Source organism: Protopterus annectens, chromosome 12.part0 (assembly GCF_019279795.1).
Source record: "Protopterus annectens isolate FY-2018-M chromosome 12.part0, PAN1.0, whole genome shotgun sequence".
Classification (NCBI taxonomy): domain Eukaryota; kingdom Metazoa; phylum Chordata; order Ceratodontiformes; family Protopteridae; genus Protopterus; species Protopterus annectens.
This window is the reverse complement of record NC_056746.1, coordinates 165,233,233-165,257,762: the sequence shown is the minus strand read 5'-3', so window position 1 is coordinate 165,257,762 and position 24,530 is coordinate 165,233,233. Positions and strand designations below refer to the sequence as shown.

General features: G+C 39.2%; 1 protein-coding gene across 5 annotated transcripts in view; it reads left to right on the top strand.

The window, feature by feature from the left end:
* Positions 1-24,530, top strand: part of NTHL1 (nth like DNA glycosylase 1) — a 492,998-nt gene that overhangs the window by 20,726 nt on the left and 447,742 nt on the right. For all 5 annotated transcript variants that reach the window (XM_044089196.1, XM_044089192.1, XM_044089193.1 and 2 more), the window contains exon 2: positions 9,895-10,169. In XM_044089196.1, coding sequence (XP_043945131.1) covers positions 9,895-10,169 — 275 coding nt within the window. The remainder of the gene's footprint in view (positions 1-9,894; positions 10,170-24,530) is intronic.

Below are 24,530 nucleotides of genomic sequence, written 5' to 3'. Positions count from 1 at the left end.
ACGGTCAACTGAAGTGGCTTTGGAATGCCAATAGTAAACCCTTGCATAAGTGTATAAACATGCCTGTACCAGATAGAATCATAGCCGGAGCCCAAAGTTAAGTCAAGCTGCCTGGTGGATTTCCAGCATCAACAAACTCTACAATAAATGTAAAAAGCTGCTGTCCAAGAAAACAAAGACAAGGACCCAAAAATGGAAAAGCACCCTCCTCAGACTTAACAGGCAAATAAGACAACTTGTCAAATTCTCCAAGAGCTCCTTTGAGAGAAATCTAGCAAGTACTGCCAAGGATAACCATAAGGCCTTTTACAGCTACGTACATAACCTAAAGGGTTGGACCCAAGCATGTGCAGAACTGGTGGTCAATGGTATCACACGCACTGACCCACAGAAATGGTGAACCTGCTAGTGAGTAGGTTTGGTGAAAATTTCATTCCCTTATCTCGTCTTAACTTACAGCAAACACTCCCTCCAACCTTGCATATCTGAAGAACAGGTCTTCAAAGCCCTGTCTAAGACAAAGAACACCGTCTCTGTGGGACCAGACAACATCTCAGGCTGTCTTCTAAATAGGCTAAAACATGAACTAGCATCACCACTAAGTACCCTTTTCAATTATAGCCTAACCACAGGCTTTGTTCCTGTGGAATTGAGAACAGCTGTAGTTATTCCCCTTCACAAAGCTAGCCTAACAACAGACATATAAGCCTGACCAGCCTCATCTGTAAGGCCATGGAACATATTATGGACCTCATAAATAGACATAGGTGACCTTCAAACCCTGGATCCTACCCAATTCGGCTTTGTGATGGGCATATCCTGCCTGTTAAATCTGATGGATTTATTTGAAAGTGTGACCCAGGGCCATTGATGAGGGCATATCTGTGCACACAGTATACCTCTACTTGGCAAAGGCTTTTGACACAATCCCACATTCAGGCATTACCAATAAACTTAGCAAACCGAATGTAAACACCTTCATTGTAAGATGTGTTGCCAACTGGCTGAAAAATCGGACACACACTATCAAAGTGGGTAACTGCACAACAACCAGCAGACCTGTTAACAGCGGGGTGCCATAGGGGGTCTGTGCTGGGCCCCCTACTGTTTGGTATATATTTCTCAGAAGTTTAGGTCAAAACGAAAGAGTTGTGGCCGATCAAGTTTGCAGACGACCGCAAACTAGGTGCAATCATTGAATCCCCAAATGATGTTAGTATACTCCAGGAAGGCCTCACACAGACCAACAACTGGTGTATTACTCACTGTCTGAAACTGAATGCAAAGAAATGCATCGTCATTCCCTTCAGCACAAACCATGTCCCTTCACACTAGCATGATCATCAACAGTACCCTAAGTATCCATGAAGTGGTAAGGGACCTAGGATCACAGGTTTACTGCGACCTTAACTTCAACCACCACATGTCTACTATCGTAAAGAAAGCTTTCCACGTAGCTTGATTAATAAAGTCATTGCCTTGAGAGCAAAAGAAGTTAGAACCCCCTGTACTCAGCACTTTTCCAGCCCATAATTGAGAATAACACCACATTTGGTATGTACTGTACTAAGCACCTGCAGCAATTAGAAAAACCTCAGAGGTTTCTAACAAAGGAGATCAAGGATCTCCAGCATATGCCCTACATGGACCGACTAAAGTCCCTGTCACTGCATTCTGTATCGTATAGACGACTTAAGGGGGATTTATGCATACAGAGCAACCCAAGACCCAAACCTAATGAACTTACTGCATGTCCGTAAATCAAATGGGTATAGGACTACCCATTCCAGAGACTTGAATAGGGCCGGTGACTTAAATCTGTCCCTCCAGTATGTCTTATTTATCTCCCAGCAACTGCCACGTTTTTGGAACAGGCTACCAATACATGTGAAACAGAGCACCTCTATGACACTGTTTGAGGAACCTGGACAAGTGGAGGAGGCACTGTAAATTCTTACCAGGAATAGTGCCCGCAACCCTCCTGGACATGGTCAGTCATCACTAAATGCAATCTCTGGTATTGACTAGTACTTCTGTGGTATTACATTTGGTTGAAACAACTAGGCTTAAAATGACCTCTGGGTCGATAGCCTAGTAATGTGCTATGATCCTGTGATAGTGGAATTTTATTTGTATTCTGAACCAACAAAAAATTAATAAATATATTATGTCATGGAAAACAACTTATAAACTTCTGTTAAAATTATATGTACTACAGGAGCTTTACAGTTTTTAAGCTGATCTGCTGTTTAATTCCACTTATTGCTACGTCTTTCATATACATCACAGGGCTTGATGAGTCAAATGCCATGATGGATTTTCTTGCTTGCCCTTCCTTGTTTTTATTGGGCCATTTTTTAATAAAAAAGCTTTAACTTTTTATTAAACCACTGTGTGCATGCACACACACACACACACACACACACACACACACACACACACACACACACACACACACAAATTAGCTTCTTCATTTGTGAAGTTACCATAGGGTAACATGAGCTACAGCTATGGACTTTAATGGGGCGCATTCACTGTGGTGTACTCATTGAAGTCTGTTTACTCAACAGATACTTTTCCTAAGCCTGCATCACTGAGGTTAAAGAAATTCATTATATTGATCATTGCAGCAGTAGCCTTAGCTTTATGGGTTATATCCTACCAAAGTCATCTTTCATAGTTTCATGCAGCCTTCCACATTTTCAAACCATTAGGCAGCTTGAACTGAGCTGCCAAATTTGAGCACCAAGCCCTTCAGAGTATTCCTACCTCTGAAGAGAGTGCTCCTCTGTGGGGTTTCAAGGATTGACTGTTAGCTTCTGCTGCTCCATTGCTGAGCAGATAAGTTCCCTTTGGGAGAAAAAACCTTCACATTTGAAATTTGTTTAAATGTGATTTCCTGGTTAGGAAAGTTTTTTTTTCACTCTTCTTTTTCTTCTTGCAGTTTGTGTTTTAATGGGCTCTCATGAGACTTAACTATACTTTTAAATGGGAATGCGTTTTTTTTCCTGACAGTTTAAAAGTTGATAAAACAGTTTGTCTACTTTTTCTTTGGAAAAAAAACATGTTTATTTTACTTTTTGGGGCTGGCAAGGTGCATTAATGAGCTTTTCGCAGTGTTTGTATTAGGAAAAAGTGACTTTTTAAAGGGATTTTTACTGGCTTATGCTGCTTGTTTTACCATCTGAAGAGGCACTATTTTCAGCTTGACCATGAAACAGACTACTGGTCTTACAGTTTCTCCTTCTTATATCAACAAAAAGAGAAAGTTAAACAAATAGCCTTTGCCACCACATTATTTAGCCTCAGCTGCAGGTGGGTGACTCAGACCACTCATCCTTTATCCCGAATTCCTCTAGTGTAGCGCCTGTAGTCACCATCGACCAGGAATTAGCCACATTCTCTCTGGTTGTTGGGGTCAACTCATTAGGGAAGGGAGTGCCACTTTTTTCAGTCCTTGGAGAGGGAGCAGAAAGTCTTCCCTGTTTTAGTCAAAATGTTGTACCCACCCCTATGGAAACTGCTGCTGCCATTAGTAGCACTGTTGACCCTATTTTTCCTGTCAAAAAGAAACGGAAAACTAAACCTGCATCTGCTCCTTCTCATGTTTGTCTGAACAAAAGTAATTTATTAGGTGTAGCTCAGGATCTAATTTAGGCTGTTGATCCTTCTTATAAGGTGGTTTCTTGTAAAAGAAAAAGGGATACACGTTTTCTTGAAGAGGTTCAAGATTCTGAATCTGAACAGGTAGACGAATGGATGGATGCAGAATTTTCTAGTATAATTTCTGATTCGGAGGAAAACATGTCATCTTATTCTCCTTGTGAGAGTTTCTGTTTGAGACTGTTTCCAGATTGTGCTAGTGTTTTCAGTTGGAGAATGTTGAAGTTTTGCAGTCCCTCAGAAAATATAAGCCGTTTCAAATGGAATTTCCAGAACCTTCCCTTTCCCTCCTGTGCTGTCAGCATTGGAGGATGTGTGTGTCACTGCATGCAGTTTCCTTGATAGTCAGCCTGCTGCCCCTAAAAAGGCAGGCGGATTCTATAAATTTCCTCATTCTTTGTAAAGTTGGTATACACTCAAGTCAAAACTGGTACAGCAGCTTTATTTAAGCCTGCTGCTGCTAAACAGTTAATTCCAATCCTTCATTTTCTGACAGTATTGATAAAAATGTTAAGTATGGGGGAAAGTATGCTTCTGCAACTGTGATTTTTCAGAATTTAGAATTTTCAGACTCTTATGTTAAAGTTAATTCCAGTTATGAAATTATGAGGAGGTCACAACTCATTTAAAGTGTGTGTCTGACTCTGTTGATACTTCAAGGGCTATGGTCAGTTGTACTGTTTTGAGGAGGTTTGCCTGGCTGCATTCGCAGGATATCCCAGAAGATGTGAAAAATGAGATTTTAAATTCTCCTTTGGATAGACAGAGAGTTTTTGGACCCTCTGCTGCAGATGGTATCAAACATGTGGTGAGAGGGGTAAACTGATTCAGGGAATCTCTCAGTCTCTCAGATTTTTCAGCCTTCTTTTTCCAAATTTTCCAAGAAAAGCCCCTCATCTGGTTTTGGCAAGAAAGAAAATAAATAGTCTCCACAAAATGCTGGTAGACAGGCCTTTAAGATACAAAAGCAGGGGAAGTTCCAAAAAGGAACAAAGGACAGTCTAAACAAGTCAGAATGACCATTTAAGGTCACCATTTACGCTGGCAGTCTCCTTTCCTTCCAGAATGTCTGACTCTCCATTTCTGTCTTCAGCAACAGATAGTTTCAGACAGATGAGTTCTGACGGTCATTCATCAAGGTTACAGACTGCAGTGGGAAGAAATCCTGCCCTCTTCAGTGAGTAATTCCTCATCTACCAGACCAGACTCCTAGTTCCTCCTGCCTTTCAACATATGTTGTCTCTGAGAGTAATGGAACCAGTTCCTTCTTCCCAGTTTGGGAAATGTGTTATTAAAGGATTTTTTTATGCTAAAGAAAGAAAATGCCTGGAGACAAGATCTGGACCAATCTTTCTTTCTTGTTTTCTTTCTGTCTTTCATAAACCAATGCCAGTGCCTAGTTGACCAACGTGGTCAACATAAGTTTATGATAGTGTCAAAAGTCCAAAATGCTGTTACTTCACAACCTGTTACCTCTTCCTCATTTCAGTTTTCTTGTTACACTAGATTTAAAAGATTCTTATCACAACATATTCTTTCAGATTTCAGGTGTTTCTTAAGGTTTTGTATGTGTGGATCAGATTATCATTTCTCTGCCTTACACTTTTGTGTCTAGCTCCAGTTTTAACTCCTTGTAGGCTACAGGGTATCCACATTTTCCGTATTGAGATGACTTGCTTAACTTTGCAAAATCTATTTCAAAGTATCAAGAGTCTCTCTTTTGGGTGAGAGATCTCTTACACAAGCTGAGATTCCAAGAGAACATTCAAAAGTCTTTTCTGACTCCATCATACAGGATTGTGGTCATGGGTGTCTGCTAGACACCTCAGTTCAAAGAACTTTTCTAAAATAGATCTATATCTGGAATTATTTGTAGGGTTTTTCACTAAAATTTTGGGTCTTATGTGATTCTTATGATACCCCTGGCAAGACTACACATGAAGTTTCTTTTATCCGTGCACCAACTCCCATTATTTTCAAACTCCACTTCTGGAATTTGTCAGAAGAGAAACCAAAAGAAAGCGATAGCAAATTTCCCTAAATCCAGGTCTCTTCCTCCCTTCACACCTGCTTCAAAGCAGTCCGTCACCACAGATGCTTCAGACTTTGCTTGGGAAGCATTATTGAAGGAATAAACATGCAGGGTGATTGTGACACCAAGGACAGATGCAAGCACAGAAATATAAATGAGATAATTGCTGTAATCAATGCACACAACTCTTGTTATCTTCGATCCCCTAGTCCAATTCAAGTTGTTACAGAGAGTACCACAGTCATGTGCTACATCAACAGACAAGGTGGAACCATGTCTTACCCCCCCCCCCCTTGCAGACTAGCCATGTTAGCTTGGCATGCAGCTTTTAAAGTACAATGTCTCTACAGGCATCCTGTGTCCCATCCAGTGCAAAACTGTGTGGCAGACAAGCTGAGCAGGACATAGGCAGACCCTCACAACTGGAAACTAGATCGGGGGGGGGGGGTCTTCCAAGATTTGATCCATCTGTAGAGTGTTAATCAATTTGACCGCTTTGACTCCTGTCTTAACAATCATCTGGTAAAATTCTGCTTCAGGACCTTAAGCAAGGAGGCCTGGAAGACTGATTCCTTTTTCCTTTCCTTGGACAGGAATAATCCTGTATACTTTTCTACTCTTTCCATTGATATCCAGGGTACTTCTGAAGATTCAGAAGGAATCCGCATGATCATTGTTGTGACTCTCTTCTGGCCCAGCAAAGGTGGTTCTCTGTTCTTTTAGAAATGGCCAGGGGCAATTACCAAATGCTTCCTCACAGAATGGATCTATGCATACAAGATCAGAGGTGCTTGATGCACTGCAACCCCAATCAACTTCAGTTAACTGCCTAGATGGTAGGGTCTCAACTCCCGTTAGTCACCTGGTTACTGAGGACATGTAGTAGGTAATAATGGAAGCAGGAAAGTATGCTACTAGAAAAGCATACATATATCTGCAGATGGAAGATGTTTTCTGTTGGTGCCAGCAATGTAGTCAGGACCTATTCAAAGTTAGTGTTTCTCTGGTTTTACAATACTTGTGTGAATTACTTTCCTGTAGTCTGTCTTACTCCTCCATCAAGGTTCATTTTGTCTGCTATTTCATCGTTTGCCCATGAATCCCCCTCTTTTGATGCACTGTCATGTGAAAATGTTTTTGAAAAGGGTTTTGCGTTAGAGACCTGCAAGTAAACTGGTGGCTCTTGTGTTAGAGAAAATTAGACTTGCTCCATTTTTAACTGGCTTATTAGCCTGACTTGAGGTTTTTAACATAGAAAATTGTTTTATTGATTGCTCTGATCTCTGCAAGAAAAGTATTAGAGTTGTCTCACAATAAGAGATTGGAACTCATTCTTGTTTTCCACAGAGACAGGGTTTCTTTGAGAACTAATCATTTTTTTACACCTAATGTGATGTCCCACCTTACTTTAATCCAAACTATCCATCTCACTCTTTACTTTCCCAGATGCAATAAATGACAGCGAAATGATGCACCATGTCCACAGACAGCTCAGGTACTATCTTGACTGAACAAAATCTTTCAGGTCTTCAAATCAGTTGTTCATTTCTCGTGAAGTTAAGAAGGGACAACATATTTCCAAATGGTTGTTTCAGGCTATTACCTTTTGTTGTTCCCACCAGAACAGCATTTACAAAACTGATTCCTTCTGTAGGTTTAGATCAGGCTTTGCTAGGACCATTCTCCAGTGGCTTCTGTACCTTAGCTTACAACATTTGGGAGGTAGAGTGGAAAAGGTTATCTACCTATATAGATGAGCGTACTGCAGCAGTGATCGATATGATGAACATAGTATAGTTGTGCAAGTAAACTTGCCATAATAGTAGATGCTGCAGTAGCCACTCCTTCCATCCCCCCTTAGTGTTCCGAGTATGTTGTTTTGCCAGGATGTGTGTGTGTGTGTGTGTGTGTGTGTGTGTGTATATGTATATAAAACTTTCCTTTTTTTAAATTTATTTATTTATTTTTTTTACTTCCATCTATGTTCTCTCAGGACTCAGCCTCCCTCTCTTGATTGGCATGCAAACTCTAAAGGACTTGGTAGTCAAACTTGTGTTTTTAGCCAGCTCAGCTTAAGCTGACTAACATGTTGAAAATGTGGAATGTGCTCTAGCTGGTCGGCTGTTGGATTTAACCCAAATAGCTAAGGATACTGCAGCAGTGATCATTTGAATATCTACTCTTATGGTAAGTTAGCTTACATCGCTGTCCTTTCTGTGTTTTTCCCCTTTGACATCAGTGCAAGGAAACTGTGTATTTGTAAATTACTTTTTTACATAAATGAGATGACAAAAGCAGTTTATGCATTGCATGCCCTAGTAAGTTTCAGAACATTGGCAAATTTCTTTAATATTACTATTAAGTTTTTTTAAAATATTTCTTCTATTTTTGTGTTTCCAAATTTGTTTAATTATCTGTAGAATTTCTTGAATATGTGTAACATTTTTGTTCTGTTATTTGATTTGACTTACTAGTTAATTTATCTCTATTAGCTAATGTTAGGTATTTTGTTGTCATGCAATATAATGCAACCTAACCTTTAATGCTGTTTCATTTTTATGGTTTAAAATGTATTTGTATTCGTCAGTTTGATATTTTTTTCTCCTTTTTTAACTTTTAATTTAACTAAACATAGTGTTTCTTAATAGCTTACTATTATTTTCTCATTTTTTTAATTCACTTATTATACAGGAATTTAATTTTTCCATGCAAACAACCCTTCAAAAAAATCACACTAAATATTGCCTTATTCTCCATTATTATAAACAAATGATCCCGATAAACAAACAAAAAAAAAAAAGTAAATTAAATACATTGTGAAGTATATCACATCTTTAATTTTCTCTAGCCTGCCACCCCGGTAGTAGTTGTTGATACATTCTCTCTTTTGGAGACTACCAGGCATTTGCCCACTGCAACACATCTTTCCTGGAAAGTAACTTAGACTATGCAGAAGAATTGATCACACAGAGCAAGCTACATCCAGAGTACTTAACACCTCTTTATTGACAGCACAGGTTTCTTCTGTAACTTGATACTTGGCTGACATCTTATAGTGGAGACTATAACTGAAACCAGCAAGGAGCTTTTGTCAAAGTCACAGTATAAGAAACATTGTATATTGAATCTGCCAGTGCAGTACATTTTTTTTAAACAAACAAAGCAGTCACTTCAAGTCAGCTAATGTAAAATAACAAAGTTCACAGAAGAATTGTGTTTCATACCATGCAATGTTGCATTTCACATACATTCACCTCTCATTTTTCTTTCCGGTATTTTCCACAGTGCAGGTCAAAAGCAATACTTTCTTTATGCTTAGATGCAGTATTCCCTTCTAGACATGACTTTGGTGTAGTAGCCAGCAAAATCAAATGAATACTTGCAGAAACCTCACAACAGCAGATGAACTCTTTATGATTCACCAACAGGGAGAATCAAAAATCATTTCTGCTTACACACTGGGAGTGATAAATCCAGCTAGTTTTTCCTCTCAATGTTTGATTCCCTCCCCCTCACAGCAATACCATCTGCATTACCCTCCTCCTTCTGGTGTACATAACTTCACTAGAGTCCTCACAGAATCTTCTTGCCTAGTGGTCTCAGGTCTCCTGCATCTGGATAGTGTGCTTTGAATATTCCCTTGTGCAGCTATACCAAATTATCTTTGACCTCCCTTGCTTGTTTCTGAGTTGTTATCCTTAAAGAGGCCATCCATCACTGTGGTGTCTGACCTTACTAAGCTAGCACATTTAAAAGCTAGCACATTTAAAGGGGCCAGATATACTGTGTTGTAAATATGTTTGTCATGTGTACACACATACACACATATAGGTATATAATAAAATTCACACACACACACAGGTAGGCATAATGCGTATTTGTAAAGTATGGCTAGCAGATAAGTTGCCATACTTTCTGTGTAGTATTCTGTGTCTTCTTTGGTACCAGGTAAGCCTGTATTACTGTGCAACAAAAACAGTGGAGAGCACCTTCTATTCTGATGTTTTATACACACCTTGTAGATTATAGTACTATTACTAGGATGTTGTGTAATGTATCCTATGTGTTCAGTTTTTATTTGCGGAAGCATCTCATCATTAATGCTAATGTAGCAGACTAAATGAAATGTTTGTCACATTAAAGCATTAACTCTTACTTCACTGGATATTCATGCACGGAAACTGTTGCTTAATTTGCAGGATTGAATTTGAAAGCAGATAAACACACTGGGCAAGCAGAAATTGGAAGGGCCATTCCTTCTAGAGTGGGATTAAAACAGAAGAGGAACCTTAAAATTGAATATGAATGCCGTAGTGCAGAACATTCTGAGAAATCTGACCCTAAAGTACCAAAATGGGAGCCCAGAAACTGGAAAGAGCATCTGAATAATATCAGAGAGATGAGAAAAAACAAAGATGCTCCTGTGGACCACATGGGAGCAGAAAAGTGCTTTGACAAGGATGCAGATCCTCCAGTAAGTCTGTGTTTATCTTTTGTTACATATGCTGTTTGATTTTCATTGTTTTAGTGAGTGCTTGTTGAACATTATGTATATTTTAAGTATAAATAAAAAAACAGACTTTAGTTTATGTCGTTGGCATACTTTCAAAATTCAGGTTAGGCAGACATCATCTTTTTCTACAACACTGGATATGCAGATATATGATTTGATACTTGAAGTTTCAGAAGGACTGTGAAGCTTCAAAAAGGGTCCAAAGTAAACTGTACAGAATATTGGCTTCCTGAATAGCATTTAATTTAGTACGATCGCACGCATTTACATGCAGGGAAAAATACCTCTGTCTTAACATGATCAGATAGATGTAACAGTCCCAAAGTAATAGATCAAGTTAGACATTTCTGGAAATATATGACATCTTTAAGGGATGCTTCAGAGTGGTTGAACAAAGAACTAGCATTTTTTTACAGAAAAGGAAAAAGTATACAGAATTTTTTTGGTAAGAGCTAAATTCAGTATTCCATCTCCCAATATACCATATAGTTTGACAATGTGTGGTACATTTGCTTGTGGCAAGTGCAAGGCTTGCAGGTATGTAATAAAAACTTTTCCTAGTATAAATAATGTTTCTTTTAGAACTTGTGGCCATTTTACTTGTAATACTGAAGGTGTTGTATATGCCTTGAGATGTCCTTGCAACAAATGTTATATTGGAGAAACAAAAAGGCATTTTAAAACTAGAATTTTAGAGTATGTGAGGGATATTGCTAATAAAAACGCAGAGAGTTCTATAGCTGAACATTTTGGTTTGTTTCATAATGGAGAAAGTAAAGGGCTACAAGACACTGTTTTGGAAAAAAATACAAATATCTAGATTTGATGTTTATTTTATCAAGAAACAGTTGCTTTTAAAAGAACTTGCTTACATTTTAAAATGTGATACCCTGTCTCCAAGGGAACTAAATAAAGAATGTAATGGGAGAGTATTTCTTTGCATGATTGTTTAATTGATGTATTTGTATGTGTTTACATATATGGGGCAAGTTTTTTACTTTTTGTGTTGAACTCCTTGAAGGCTTTGGCCTAGACGTCAGAGTTTCATTAAATTTGTTGGATCTACTGGTGGTTGTTTCTTTATTTGCTACAAGGCAACTTTTTTTTTGTGCATCAGATGGCAGCAATACCTTTTGTTTTGAGTTTTGTAACCCTTAACATTGTTTACATTTTGTATTAGTGTGTGTGTTACAGGCCAAAATGACTCTGTGTATTCCTTTATGTTGAGCTTTCATGTAATTATTAAATGTAATTAATAGCAGATTTATTTTACAGCCCCATTTGGTCAGATCTGTTAGTGGGTAGAAAGAATGTTTAGACTATGATCTGCTAGGTGTGGGGCCATCCTGGCCTTAAGACCGCTCTGCATTCCAGACTTCCCCAGGCTGTTGCCCTCTTCTCCCTTGTCCCATTATGCACATTCATTCCGCAGATCTTCATTGCCTTGCTCAACATCAGTCTCCTGGATGCTACTTAAGCAATTTTGGTGAAGTTTTGTGCAAAGTTTTTTTTTGTTTCTTCTGTTTCTCATTTCATAGAGGTTGCAGTGGCGGTGGCTGGAGTTCTGTGTGATTATTAGGTGACAGTGCCGCCCCCCCCCCCCCCCCCACACACACACACACACTTGCTGTGTGCAAAGGTGGTTGGCATGAGGTGAAAGATTTTGTTTAAAGTTTAGATAGTAATAGGTTTCAGTTAAAATTTGATGGTCTACAAGTGGGACACAGAGTGTCTTTTTTTAGATGTGGTGTTAGAGAAGGGGGGCAATGCTTTACTGACTAGGGTTCATTGAAAATTTGAAAGTGGTAATCAGTTTCTGCAGTACATGGTAGTAGTTGTCATCCCCCCCAACACCTTACGATCTGTACCATATGAAGAATTTGTTAGACTGTGTAGGCTGTGTAATAGGGACCAAGATTTTGAAAAAGAGTTTTCCATGTTTGAAAGGAGAGGTTATGACAAATAAGTTTTAGTAGAAGGTCTTGAATAGGTACAAAAAATCTATTGGTAATAACCCCATAGGCAGATGTTATAGAAAATATGCAGCATTGGACAATAATACAGAAAAGAAGAAAGAGAATGTCTTTTTTTAACTAAGTGCAGTTTGTTTACTATAGATCTAGTGCAGTCACTTAATTTTTGGGTCTTTCTGGTACAACAAAAATAATTTTGTGGTATTCTGGAAGAAGGACGCTGTGTATCATATCAACATGGAAGGGTTCATAGAAGATATGATAGAGGTAGATTTGTTAATATTGGAAGGGGAAGTATCCTTAAAGGGACCTTCCCTTGTGGAAGGCATTCTTGTAATTTTGTGGTTAGGCTGTTCCCAAATATTAATGGAAAAAATGTGTGACAAAAATATTTTTAGATGCGACACTGAGGGGGTTGTCTATGTACGTGGATGCTCATGTAATAAATATTATGTTGGTGAAAGTAAAAGGGCATGCAAAGTTAGAATTTTAGAACATATTAGGGATATAAAAAAATATAAGATGGAGTGCCCAGTTGCTGCACATTTTAAAGAATATCATGGTAGTAATGTGGAAGGACATCAGGTCAGTATATTAGAATGGGTTAAAGTGGATAGGTTCAATGCTTCGCTTTTGAAACTTTAATATAAAAATAGATTCTTTTTGTAATGTTTAAGTATGAAACTTTAGTCGTAAGGGACTTAATACAGAATTGGAGGGTTTTAATTGGGTAAATGTTTTGTAATGATATAATTGCTTTAGTTATTTTATTGAATAAGTAGGGGAAATTGTTTTGTATATAAAGGATGTGTGTTACTTTTGTTTTTTGTATTCTGAAAAGGCTTTTTAGCCAAAGTGCTAAGAGAAATTTTGTCTGAATAAAATACTACTGTTTAGAAAACTGCTTGGTGGATTCCTGGTTGCGTGTGATCTGTTGTTGCTGCATCTGATATTTGGTTCTACTGTGGTCTCTTACAACTAGATGTGTCTCTTACAACTAGATGTGTCCAATCTCTTAAACAAAAAAGCCATACAGGAGATTTCACCCATTCCAGTAGTAGTAGCAAGAGCAAATGGAATAATAAAATTAATTTGTAGTCGTACTTAAATTGGTTACCAACACATCTAACTCGGTATGGACTGCAGAAGGCAGCAATTCTGGGTATACTGCAGGTGCTAGAAAGAGCACTCTTGCCTAACACCAAAGACTGTAATAATTTCATGAACTTTAATTGTACCCTGACTTATGAATGAGGTCCAGTTCTGTCACTATATGAGAAACCCAAAACATTTGGAGAAGATACAACAGGGAGATCTCACCATTGCAGACAGGGATAAGATTTGGCACGCCACAAACATTTTGGTGCTTAAGGAGATTACAGACCTCAGGGCAGTTATAGACATAAGTGGCCTAAGATCCTTTGCTCTCAAAGATGCCCTCTGCTTAGTCTATGTTTAGACAATACTGTATGTATCGAAGAAGGAAACTGGATATAGTCTTGGGCCTTCAGACATGCAGTTTATATCATGAAATATTTTATACAAATACTAATAAGAGCAAACATTGTTTTATGTACAGTTACTACTTTTTTCCCTTCAGTGTCCTTCTAAATATTATTGACATAAAGTGGGGTATAAACTTTACATTCTTCTAGAAGTTTAACAGAGTCGACAGAAGTCCAGTCTTTCTCTGACACTTTTTCTTGCAAAGTCATATTTCACAAATATGATACTTTAGAGTAGGATGGTGCAGCTGTAGCATTGTCACCTCACAGCAAGAGGTTCTCCGGTTCGATTCTCGGCTGTGGTGCCTTCTGTGTGGAGTCTGCATGTCCTCCCTGCGTTCGTGTGGTTTTCCTCTGGGTGCTCCGGTTTCCTCCCACATTACAAAGACATGCATCTGTATAATTTCTCCCCGGGCCTCCGCTGAAAATTGGCGCCATTCCAAGTTGGACTTTTCCAGTTAACAAATGTTAAATAAAAATAAATAAAGTTTGTCATATATTCACTAATTTCATTGTTGCTAGTCTTTTCCCTTTAAGTTCTCCATCTTTCAAAACCAGGCTCTGGTTCAAGTCCAAGGTACTCCTGATTCTTCTAGTCAACTGCTGTGCTTTTTTCTGTCTCAAAGATTTTCCATTGGATTGGTGGAAAAGGTTTCACTGGCAAAGTCTCTCTATGAACTTTATTATCAGAAGAATGGAAAGCTGAGTGCCCTTTTGCTTGCTGACTCACATTTTGTTGGATAAACTATTTCCTCATTGGCTTGTTCTGAATCAAACATTTATTTGATCCTCTAAGAAAAAATATTCTGAAGCTAACTGGATACAGCAGTTTGACTCGCACCTGGCTCTCAACATTCCTGATTGCTGGGGTAAATTTTGTTTCTCCTCTGCCTAGTGTATAGCGAATAATCATTTTCTATAAGCACTCTGTCCCCAGTTTTTAATGCTTTTCCGTTCTGCCACAGTTTTGGTAGGATCAGCTCTTTTTACTGGAATAATTGCATCTTTACTATTATAGTTTTGGCTGATTTCTCATGTCCAGGTTTGGAGCATATACTCTGTGCCCTTTCAATTAACAAATCCTGTGGTGAAGCACCAGTCCAATTGCTTGTTTGTGTATTCATAAAATGAATATGGTCTGTTCCTTCCAGTTTATCTGGTACAGCAGAAAATCTTGGGATTTCTCTGTAAGCTCTTGTCTTCTAGCTTTTCTGTTTTTTTTTTTTTTTTCTTTTTGAAACAGAGCTTCTTGAAAAGTGTCATATTGAACCAGCATTTTCTTCATTTCACCCTATGATTTTTGCAGTTTTATCAGTTAATTGGAATAGCTAGTTAAAGCTTATATTTTTTCCAGCCTTTTGTTATTTGAGTTGATATATTCTTTCAGTGATTTGTTTATTTTAATCACCTCTGAGTACATTTGATTTTTAAAAAGAACACCAGCACGAATCAACTTCCAAGAACCACACTCGGACCGAATAGACTTGACGCCTTCATTCACTTTATTAACGTGAACTTCATCAGAAAAAACACACACCGACTCACCCCCTCCTTTTATAACAAATTAAATTAAATGACAGGAAATGATGTAACGTGAGACTCATTTCTCATAAATGTAAAACAACAGATTAGAATGCAAAGAGGCATTTTGGCAGTTGCTATTTGGGGCAGACGTACTACCTGGCTTGAATGAAGTCATTAACTTAAAATGTTTTTTAATGTATAGATGAAACATGAGTAGTGAAGTAATGAATATTTAACAGTTTTATTAATATTATTTACATTTTGTACATGGTTTTATATGTCTTCTTTGTTTTACATTTATGAGAAATGATTCTCACGTTACATCATTTCCTGTCATTTAATTTAATTTGTTATAAAAGGAAGGGGTGAGTCGGTGTGTGTTTTCTCTGATGAAGTTCACATTAATAAAGTGAATGAAAGCGCTAAGTCTATTTGGTCCGAGTGTGGTTCTTGGAAGTTGATTCATGCTCGTGTTCTTTTTTTGGTACTTATCACTGTTGGATTCTTCAAGTTTTATACATTTGATTTTTCTTCCTCTGAATTACTGGTAGCTATCTCTTGAACCAAAGCTGAAGCTTGAACTGCTTTTTGCTGAACAGCAGCAGGATACTTTCCAGCCAGTGTTTTATCTTTACCTTTTCTGACTGATTTTCCTTCAGGTTCTCCAAATGTCTTCTTTAATGGCATCCAGGCAGTAAGCATGCTTAAAAATCAGTAACTTGAATTTTACCCAAGCTGACAATTTTACTGACCCTTTTTTCTCATTTTATTTTCACACTAGCATGCCTGTCAACCTTTCCTGATTTTTCTGGGATTTCTCTGAATTTGACTCAAATTTTAACCCTGACCATCTTAATCCCTTCTAAAACTGGAGATGTTTGGAGAAAAAGTGGCAAATTACTTAATACATAATGAGAATAATTAAAGGTATAGACTTGTTTTATTTCAGGAAATGTATTTTAATTCACATTCTCTTATTTTGTCAATGTCTCGAGTTAATAATGCTAATATTTTAAGTGTCTCTGTTTATGTCTGGATTTGCCTCTGATTCTGTTGAGATTTGCTCATGATTCATTGAGAACTGCACTGGGAGAGTTGAAATTAAACTGTTGATCATTGTGCAGCCATCTTGGAAGTCTTTTTTAGGGAAGCTTTGTTTATAGAGTTAAGCTTATTGTTGAAGAGGTGATGTCTGTCTTTCGATTCTGTAGTTTGATCAGAGGGTTTTTTTTAATCTATTCCTATATTGGTCTCTCTTGGCTGTGACTTTTCAGATATTTTGTTTAGTGATACCATAGGCATTTTCTCGACATCTTACTCTAATATTTAGGTAGTTGACTGTTGCGAGAGACTGTTTTACTGAGAATCACATTTATTTCATTGTAGCTTCCTTTATCTTAATCTAGTTTGTTGGTATCAATTCTTAGTTAAAAGTAAAGGCATCATTATCCTTGTTTAGTAACTATGAAGTACTGTGGGCACTGAACAACTAACTACATGTGACATTCTGGGCCTAAAGTACATAAGACCAACAAAGTTACAACTTTCACTTACGTTGACAAATGCAGCCTTATAAGTTGTAGTCAGTATTCAAAATGTTCATAATTAAATTGCAGGCTGCAGTAATTCCTTCACTGTAGCCTATATGCATTGTATGTATTTTTTATTGTGTTCCATTTTTAACACCTTTATTAAAATCATCACATAAGTAAACATAAATTAACAGAAAAGAAAAAAAAACATTAATATTTTCCCGTTTACATATATTATGCATCATATATCCTTTTTCTTTGCAATTATCATCAGTCCAACATAACATAAATTATTGAATCCCTGCCTTCCCTTAAACCTCACTCCTGAACATTATTCTGCATGTATTGTTCCCACAGTTTCCATTTATTTCTATTTAATTTGCTCCTCACCTTTTCTAAAGATTTTTTTTCCAGTTCTTTTATCACTTTTTTAATATCCATTACTTAAAATACAGCTGGTTTATACTTTGATATCCATTTTCTAATAATTGCTTTTTGGCAGCCAATAAACTTTAAAGTTAATAAGGCCTTGGTATGTGTACGCAATTCATATTCTGTATCCCAGCTTAAAAAAAAGTCATATCCTTAATGGTAGCCATTTGCTTACCCACGATTTCTGATAGGGTACTCTGTAGAGAAATTTTTAAAATCTAGCAGTCATTACACTAACAAAACACATGTTCCCAGTCACCTCTTTCTTCCCCATCACACCTCCAATGTTTGCTCTTTGAAGTCTGCTTGGGGTATAAAAATACCTATGCAAACACTTACTTTCCATTGTTCTCTAGTAAAATGCTTTTCAGGCCTCTCTTCTCAATCTTTTCTAACCTTCTCTGATTCATATAGTTGTCATGCAACACGTTATATGCCCTACTAATTATCGCTTTTTAAACTGCAACTTCTGTTCTAGATTCTACTAAAAATCTTACCAGAGTAGGTCTTTCACTTAAGATTTCCGTATTCCTTTCTCTTTGCCTGTACTTAGACAGAGTCTAGCCTGCAGTCCAAACATCATCTTGGCCTCATCACACTCCATTACCTTTCCTTCTCTAATTATTTGTTCCCATTAGCTTTGTTCCTTTACCAGTTTTATCCAGTAAATTCCAGTCCCCCCACATGTCTTCTGTACCCCTACTTGCAGTAATCTCTGTTGGCAAATCTCCTTTCTTCGTTCTTGTGTTGGCTTCTTTCTTGGAATCCTTAGCTGCTACTTTATGAACATAATATACTGTATGGTTGTAGTTATTCTCCTTAAAAGATCTGCATCCAAAATCCCACTCTCAATTTCTTGAACTTCTGTCCGCTTCATCATCATCATCATCCCTTTCCATTTTGAATTATAATCTTCTGCTTATGTTATGTATATGAGTCTCAGCTCTGTAGCTTTAAAATATCCTTTCAAATGAGATAATCCTGAACCACTTTGTTCTATTGAAAGGATCAGTTTATCCCACTTAACTCTTGCCCTCTTCCCCTCCCAGATAAATTCCTTCGACTCTTTATTTAGTTGTTGTCCACAACATCTCTGGTTTATAAACACGTGTATGACCTGTATATAAAATTAGAGACTAAAACATTTTTATTGCTTGTATCTTGCTGTGCATATCCATAAACATGATCTTCCAATTTCAGTTTTTGTATCATCTTCTGTTTGGTCTCTCCCCACATATCATTAGCTGCCACAACAGAAGCCTTTTTAATCCATACCCCTAAATACTTCATGCATTCTTTTTTTGTTAATGTAAATTGAGATTTTGTTTTCATTCTGTTACATTTTCTGTAAAAGTATATGTGATCACAGGTGATAGCTGATCTACGAGATGCATATAGTGTTTACGTATTTAATAGCCTGAATTAGTTTCTGTTGTCTGGCTTTACTTTTTGTAGCAGTTGAGGTTGTACCTGTGAGCCACCTTCAGAATGCTTTTGGCTACAATGCGTCCAGTTTTAAGGTAATTCTGCCTGCATGTTAAAAATGACAACAGACACTTGTATGATATTGCTGTAAAACCTTTGTCCAGAATATAGCATTGATGGTGTTTGTTAGGGGTCTATATTACGAAATTGAAACGTGAGATAACTGTTTGTTAGGGGTCTATATTACGAAATTGAAACGTGAGATAACTGAACACCTAGCATCGACACATGAAAATCAAACTACCAAAACTATGAATGGCCACTTCAGCTAATTTTTTCCCAGGGGAAAAAAAATCACTTGGCCGTAATCAAGAACCTGCCCTTTTTTCCACTGTAGCTCGATCCTGGAGTTGGTATATTTAGTTCGGGAGGTGCTTCACCCCCAGTTTCGTAGGGTTTGACAGTTTGTCTTTGTTTTGGTCGGCCAAGCGATTATTTTTCCCCTGGGAAAAATTTGCTGAAGTGTCTGTTCATGGTTTTGGTAGTTAACCCAACACCTAAACATCGACAAATTATTTCACGTTTCGGTTTGGTAATATAGACCCTTTGTTGGTACTTTGTCTTTTTGTTAGTCTTACTGTAGTGTTTATTTCACATGTTTTGTTTTGTTTTATTTTATTTTTACTGATTTTTTATAACTAGATGTGTGTAGTAGACAAGAATTATAACGGTTTGCTTTCCTTTTGTGTATGTATTGCCTTTACAGTGTTTTTAGAGAAGTATTATTAGCTTACCCAGGATTCACTTTTTGAGAGAATTAAGTGTTCTACATGAAGTGGTGGTAGCTCAGGTGGATATAGAAGATACCATGGCACTTATTGAAAAGACTAGGAGAATTTCCCCAGTACCCTGGCCAAATTTCCCCTAGTCAGTATGGATACCACATCAGGTCTCTTCTGAGAAGAGGCCTAATGGGATTAAAAAAGGCTAAATAAAAAAAAAATGGTTTCATGTTAATTCAAAGAATACACTTCTGTTGTCTGTAGATATTGGGTATCCTAGACGGGAAAGGAGGAGTCTTAGTTGCAAAATACTGATGTCCTTCAAGGATGCATCTGCAGTCATAACATATGGGTTGTCCTGCCTCAGGCAGCACTTCGATCGGCCGGATTCCAAAGTCTGGGTCTGGCCTCGGCTGATGTTGCACTTTCCCCTTCGTCAGAGCGTCTGGGGTATAAAAGCATCAGCCGACGCCATTTTCCTCAGTCTTTCTTGCCGCGCGGTGCCCGAAGCAGAAGCTGTTTGCAAGTGCCGGTCGGTCAGATCCAGTGATTTCAGCTACCGAAGACTTCGAAAAAAGCTAAGTACCCCGTTGGGGACTCTTTCTTGCCTCAGCCGATGTCAGACAAAGTAAATAATTGTTTAACTTGTGGGAAACAAATACCTCATAAGGATTTCCATTCTTACTGCCTTCCTTGCTTAGGCCCAGACCACGACGTATCAGCCTGTTTAGCCTGTGCCTCCTTCAACCGACGAACTCTTAGACGTCGGTCGGAGTTTGCAGAGGAATTTTTTGGAGCCGCTTTTGCTTATAAAATGCCGTTGGAGACTCCGACTTCACATATGGTCAAAAAACGCAAGGAAAAGGACCGACACTCGCGGCCCGCGGTTTCGACTGAAACCACGGCTAGGCCTACCGCGAGTGTCTCGTTTTTGGCCGAAACCGAGTCCTCGGCGATTCCTTCTTCCAAAACCATACTTCCGACCACCGAGGCCCGAGAGGCCCCGGCTGAGTCGGCTTCAGAACTCCCTACCGAAGCTAGTGTCCAGGAATTGTCCGACACCATACCTTTGGACATTTCTACCCCTGCACGTGGGGCAGCTAGGCCTCCAGCTTCTATGTCCATTAAGGCCTTTTCTAGGGCAAAAGCTGCCAAGCTTTCAAAAGCTTTGTCTGCCAAATCTACATCCCAGAGGCCTTCCTCTAGTTCACAGATCCTCAGCCTTGCTGAGGACCTTATCTCCTTAATTAGGGCTTCACAACCTCACCCAGACAGGGCCTCTCAACCTCCTCCAGACAAAAGGCCCAGGACTGACCCCTGTGAACATCACTCCTCAGATGATTCCACAGATGGATCTGACTTGTCAGACCACCAGGAAGGGGCTTACTCGCCTTATGAGGATTCAGATGCAGAGGAATCTATCCCTTCGGCCTCCCCTCCTGAAGAATTTTCCTTTGGGGAGACTTTACACTCCATGAGAGAGCACTTTCAATGGCAAGGTCAGGATTTCTCTGATTCTAGAAAAAGATTAAGGACCTTTTTGCATTTGCCTCTGCATAGGCCCTTAGCTATACCTCCCGTTCTAAATGTAATTGATGATATGTACAATGATGTCAGTACAGCCCCTGATTCTCTTCCTCCGGCCCCTGCCAAACCTGACAGATATTACAGGGTCCCGGATTCTCATTTCCATCTGTATAAAGCCCATGCTGCAGACCCAGAAACTATTTCTCAGGGCCCTAAAGGGGTTGCAGCCGCTACTGCCAAAAATCCCCTACCCTCTGAAAGAGAGTCTAGAGCTTTAGAGAGATGGGTAAAGAAGGTGTATACATCTGCAACTCTTTCTGCCAGGGCATTAAACTGTCAATTCCATATGATACAGTACCAAGAGTATTTGTTAGATGAACTGAATAAGAAACTTTCTTCTCCTGAACCCTTAGACTGTAAATCCCTTCAGGAATTGGTACATAACTCACAACAGGTTAGTAATCATTTTTTAAAATGTGGCTATGATGCACTGGAGGCTTCATTTAGATCAGCTATGACTGGGGCAGTTATTCATAGGCATGCCTGGCTGAAGGAGCAATCTTTGCCGGACCATGTCAAAGCTAAACTCCTCGATGCTCCAATGGAGAAACAAAATTTATTTGGCTCCCCTGCACAGGAGATTCTAAAAAAGGTTGAAGAAAAAGCAAAATCTGTGCAAACAGTTAAAGATTTCCTGCAAGTTCAACCACCGAGATTCAGCAGAAACTGGCCTACAAAGAATTGGTCCTTTCCAGACTCTAACAGAGCCCAGAGAGGCAGGAACAGGCGCCCTAGAGGCAGAGGTCAATCGAAGGGCTCCTACAGAGGCCGTCAGTGGCAGCCTGCCAACCAGAGGAGTAGTGCAACAGCTACAACTACAACCACTACTACAGGACAGACCCAATGACTTGACTCTGATTCCGCCTACTAGGGATCCACTGGAAGCACCCTTGGGCGGAAAGCTGGCTTTATTCTCTAAAAACTGGCATTGCATTACAAAGGATACATGGACATTGCAAATAATAGACAAAGGATACAGGTTTCACTTCCACACTTTGCCAAAAAGAAGCGGAATGCCAAACCTTCCACCAAATCAGAAGGCAGAGGCTTTAAGACAAATCAGCAATTTACTTCAGATGAAAGCTATAGAAAAGGTACCATGTTCAGAACAAGGCCAAGGATTTTACTCCAGACTATTCCTTGTACCAAGAAAAGAAAACCAATGGAGGCCTATTCTCGACCTGTCCGCACTGAACACTTATCTCATTGTGCCAAAATTCAAAATGCTGACCCTACAGCAACTTCTTCCCATGTTGGGCAAGGAGTCTTGGCTGGTGACTCTAGATCTCAAGGAGGCATACCTGCACATCCCTATCTGACCAAATTGCAGAAGACACCTCAGATTTCTTGCAGGATCAGAGCATTATCAATTCACAGCATTGCCCTTTGGCTTATCTACTGCGCCCAGAGTATTCACGAAATGCCTGGCATCAGTAATTGCACATTGCAGACTTCAGGGAATTCAAATTTATCCATACCTGGACGACTGCCTAATACAAGCGGACAACAAGAAAAAATTGTTAAAGGACTTGGCCTATGCAATACACCTGCTACAGACCTTGGGATACACAGTCAACATCCAAAAGTCAAGACTAGTACCATCCCAAAGGATAACCTTTTTGGGTGCAGATCTGGACACAAACACCCAGATGGCTTTTCTCACAGAAGAAAAACAAAAACAACTTCCAGATTACTTTATGATTCTGACAAGACAAACTCAGCTTACTGCAAGGAAAATCCTGCAGGCCCTGGGTTACATGGCATCCTGCATAATTTTAATCCCACATGCCAGGCTGCATATGAGGAAATTACAGTGGTACCTAAGGAGTGTATGGTCTCAACACAGTCACAGTTTAGAAACCATGATACCAATCATTCCATGCCTTCAAAAGGAATTCCTGTGGTGGGCTCAGGCCTGCCAGTCCAACAGAGGGTTGCCTTTCAACAAACCAAAAACAAGGCAGACCATCACCACGGACGCCTCAGACCGAGGATGGGGAGCACACATGGAGGACAAATGTATCCAAGGCCTATGGCCTCAAGGGCAGCTAAGCATGCACGTAAACCAAAAGGAAATGCTGGCAGTGAGGCATGCAATCGAGGCATTCAGACCTTTCCTCCAACAAGGACATCTGTTAGTAAAGACAGACAACACCACAGTCATGTGGTACATAAAAACAGGGAGGCACACATTCCTACTCTCTATGCCGGATGGCTATGAATCTGTGGGATCTATGCCTGAATCTCAATATCCAACTGCAGGCCCAATTCGTGCCAGGAAAAGAAAATGCACTAGCGGACAGCTTAAGCAGAACTACCATGGATGCACACGAATGGATGCTGCACCCAGACATCTTCAAACTCATAACAAAGACATGGGGAATGCCGGAGATAGATCTGTTCGCCTCCCCACTCAACCACCAACTGAAGACATTCTGCTCAAGGACATACCACCCACAAGCTTGGAGGGTGGACTCTCTCTCTTTCAGCTGGAATGCCCTAACAGTATATGCCTTCCCACCTCTCCCATTGATGTACAAGGTTCTACTGAAGATCAAGGAGGAACAGCCAAAAGTGATACTAATAGCTCCGGACTGGCCAAGTCAACACTGGTACCCACTATTGAGAAGCATGTCTCAGGCAAATTCATGGCCTTTCCCCCTATGGCCTCTTCTTCTAACGCAGAACAATTTCAAGACCCTGCATCCCAACTTGAAAACATTGCAGCTAACTGCCTGGAAAATTTCTTAAATTCCAATCAAACTGTTTTATCTCAGAGGGTGAAGGACATTATCCTGGAGGCTCGCAGGCCTTCCACAAGGAAGACATACTCAGCTAAATGGAAAAGATTTCTCATTTGGAGCACATCAAAGGGCACAGATGTCACAGTGGCAAACCTAGCACATATCCTAGAATACTTAGCAGAATTGTTCCACAATGGCCTGTCTTATTCTTCCATTAAGATTCATGCTTCAGCAATTTCAGCAGAATACAATGTGGATCCACCCATCTTCTCACACCCTCTTCTCAGACAATTTCTGAGAGGGATCAAAAATGTTAAACCTCCAATAACACCCCCTCTACCTGCATGGGATCTCAATTTTGTGCTGGAAAAACTGACACTACCTCCTTTTGAACCAGCAGCATCAGCGGATCTACAGTTTCTATCTTGGAAAACTGCATTCCTTCTGGCAATCACTTCAGCAAGAAGAGTATCTGAGTTACAAGCGTTAATGGCAGTGCAGCCTTTTCTTATTTTTCACCAGGATAGTGTCACTAAGAACCAATCCTACTTTCATGCCAAAGGTGGTATCTAGGGTATCCTTGAACCAAGCTATTCACTTGCTTACGTTCTTCCCTAATCCACAGAATAAAGGGGAAAAACTTTTGCACACCCTGGATATACACAGACAACTACGCTACTATTTGTACAGAACAAAAACTAGCAGAAAAACTGACCAACTTTTTGTAGCATATGCAACTGGGGTACAAGGAAGAGCAATTTCCAAACAGACAATTTCAAAATGGATAGGAAATTGCATTCGCTTTTGCTACTCCTTTC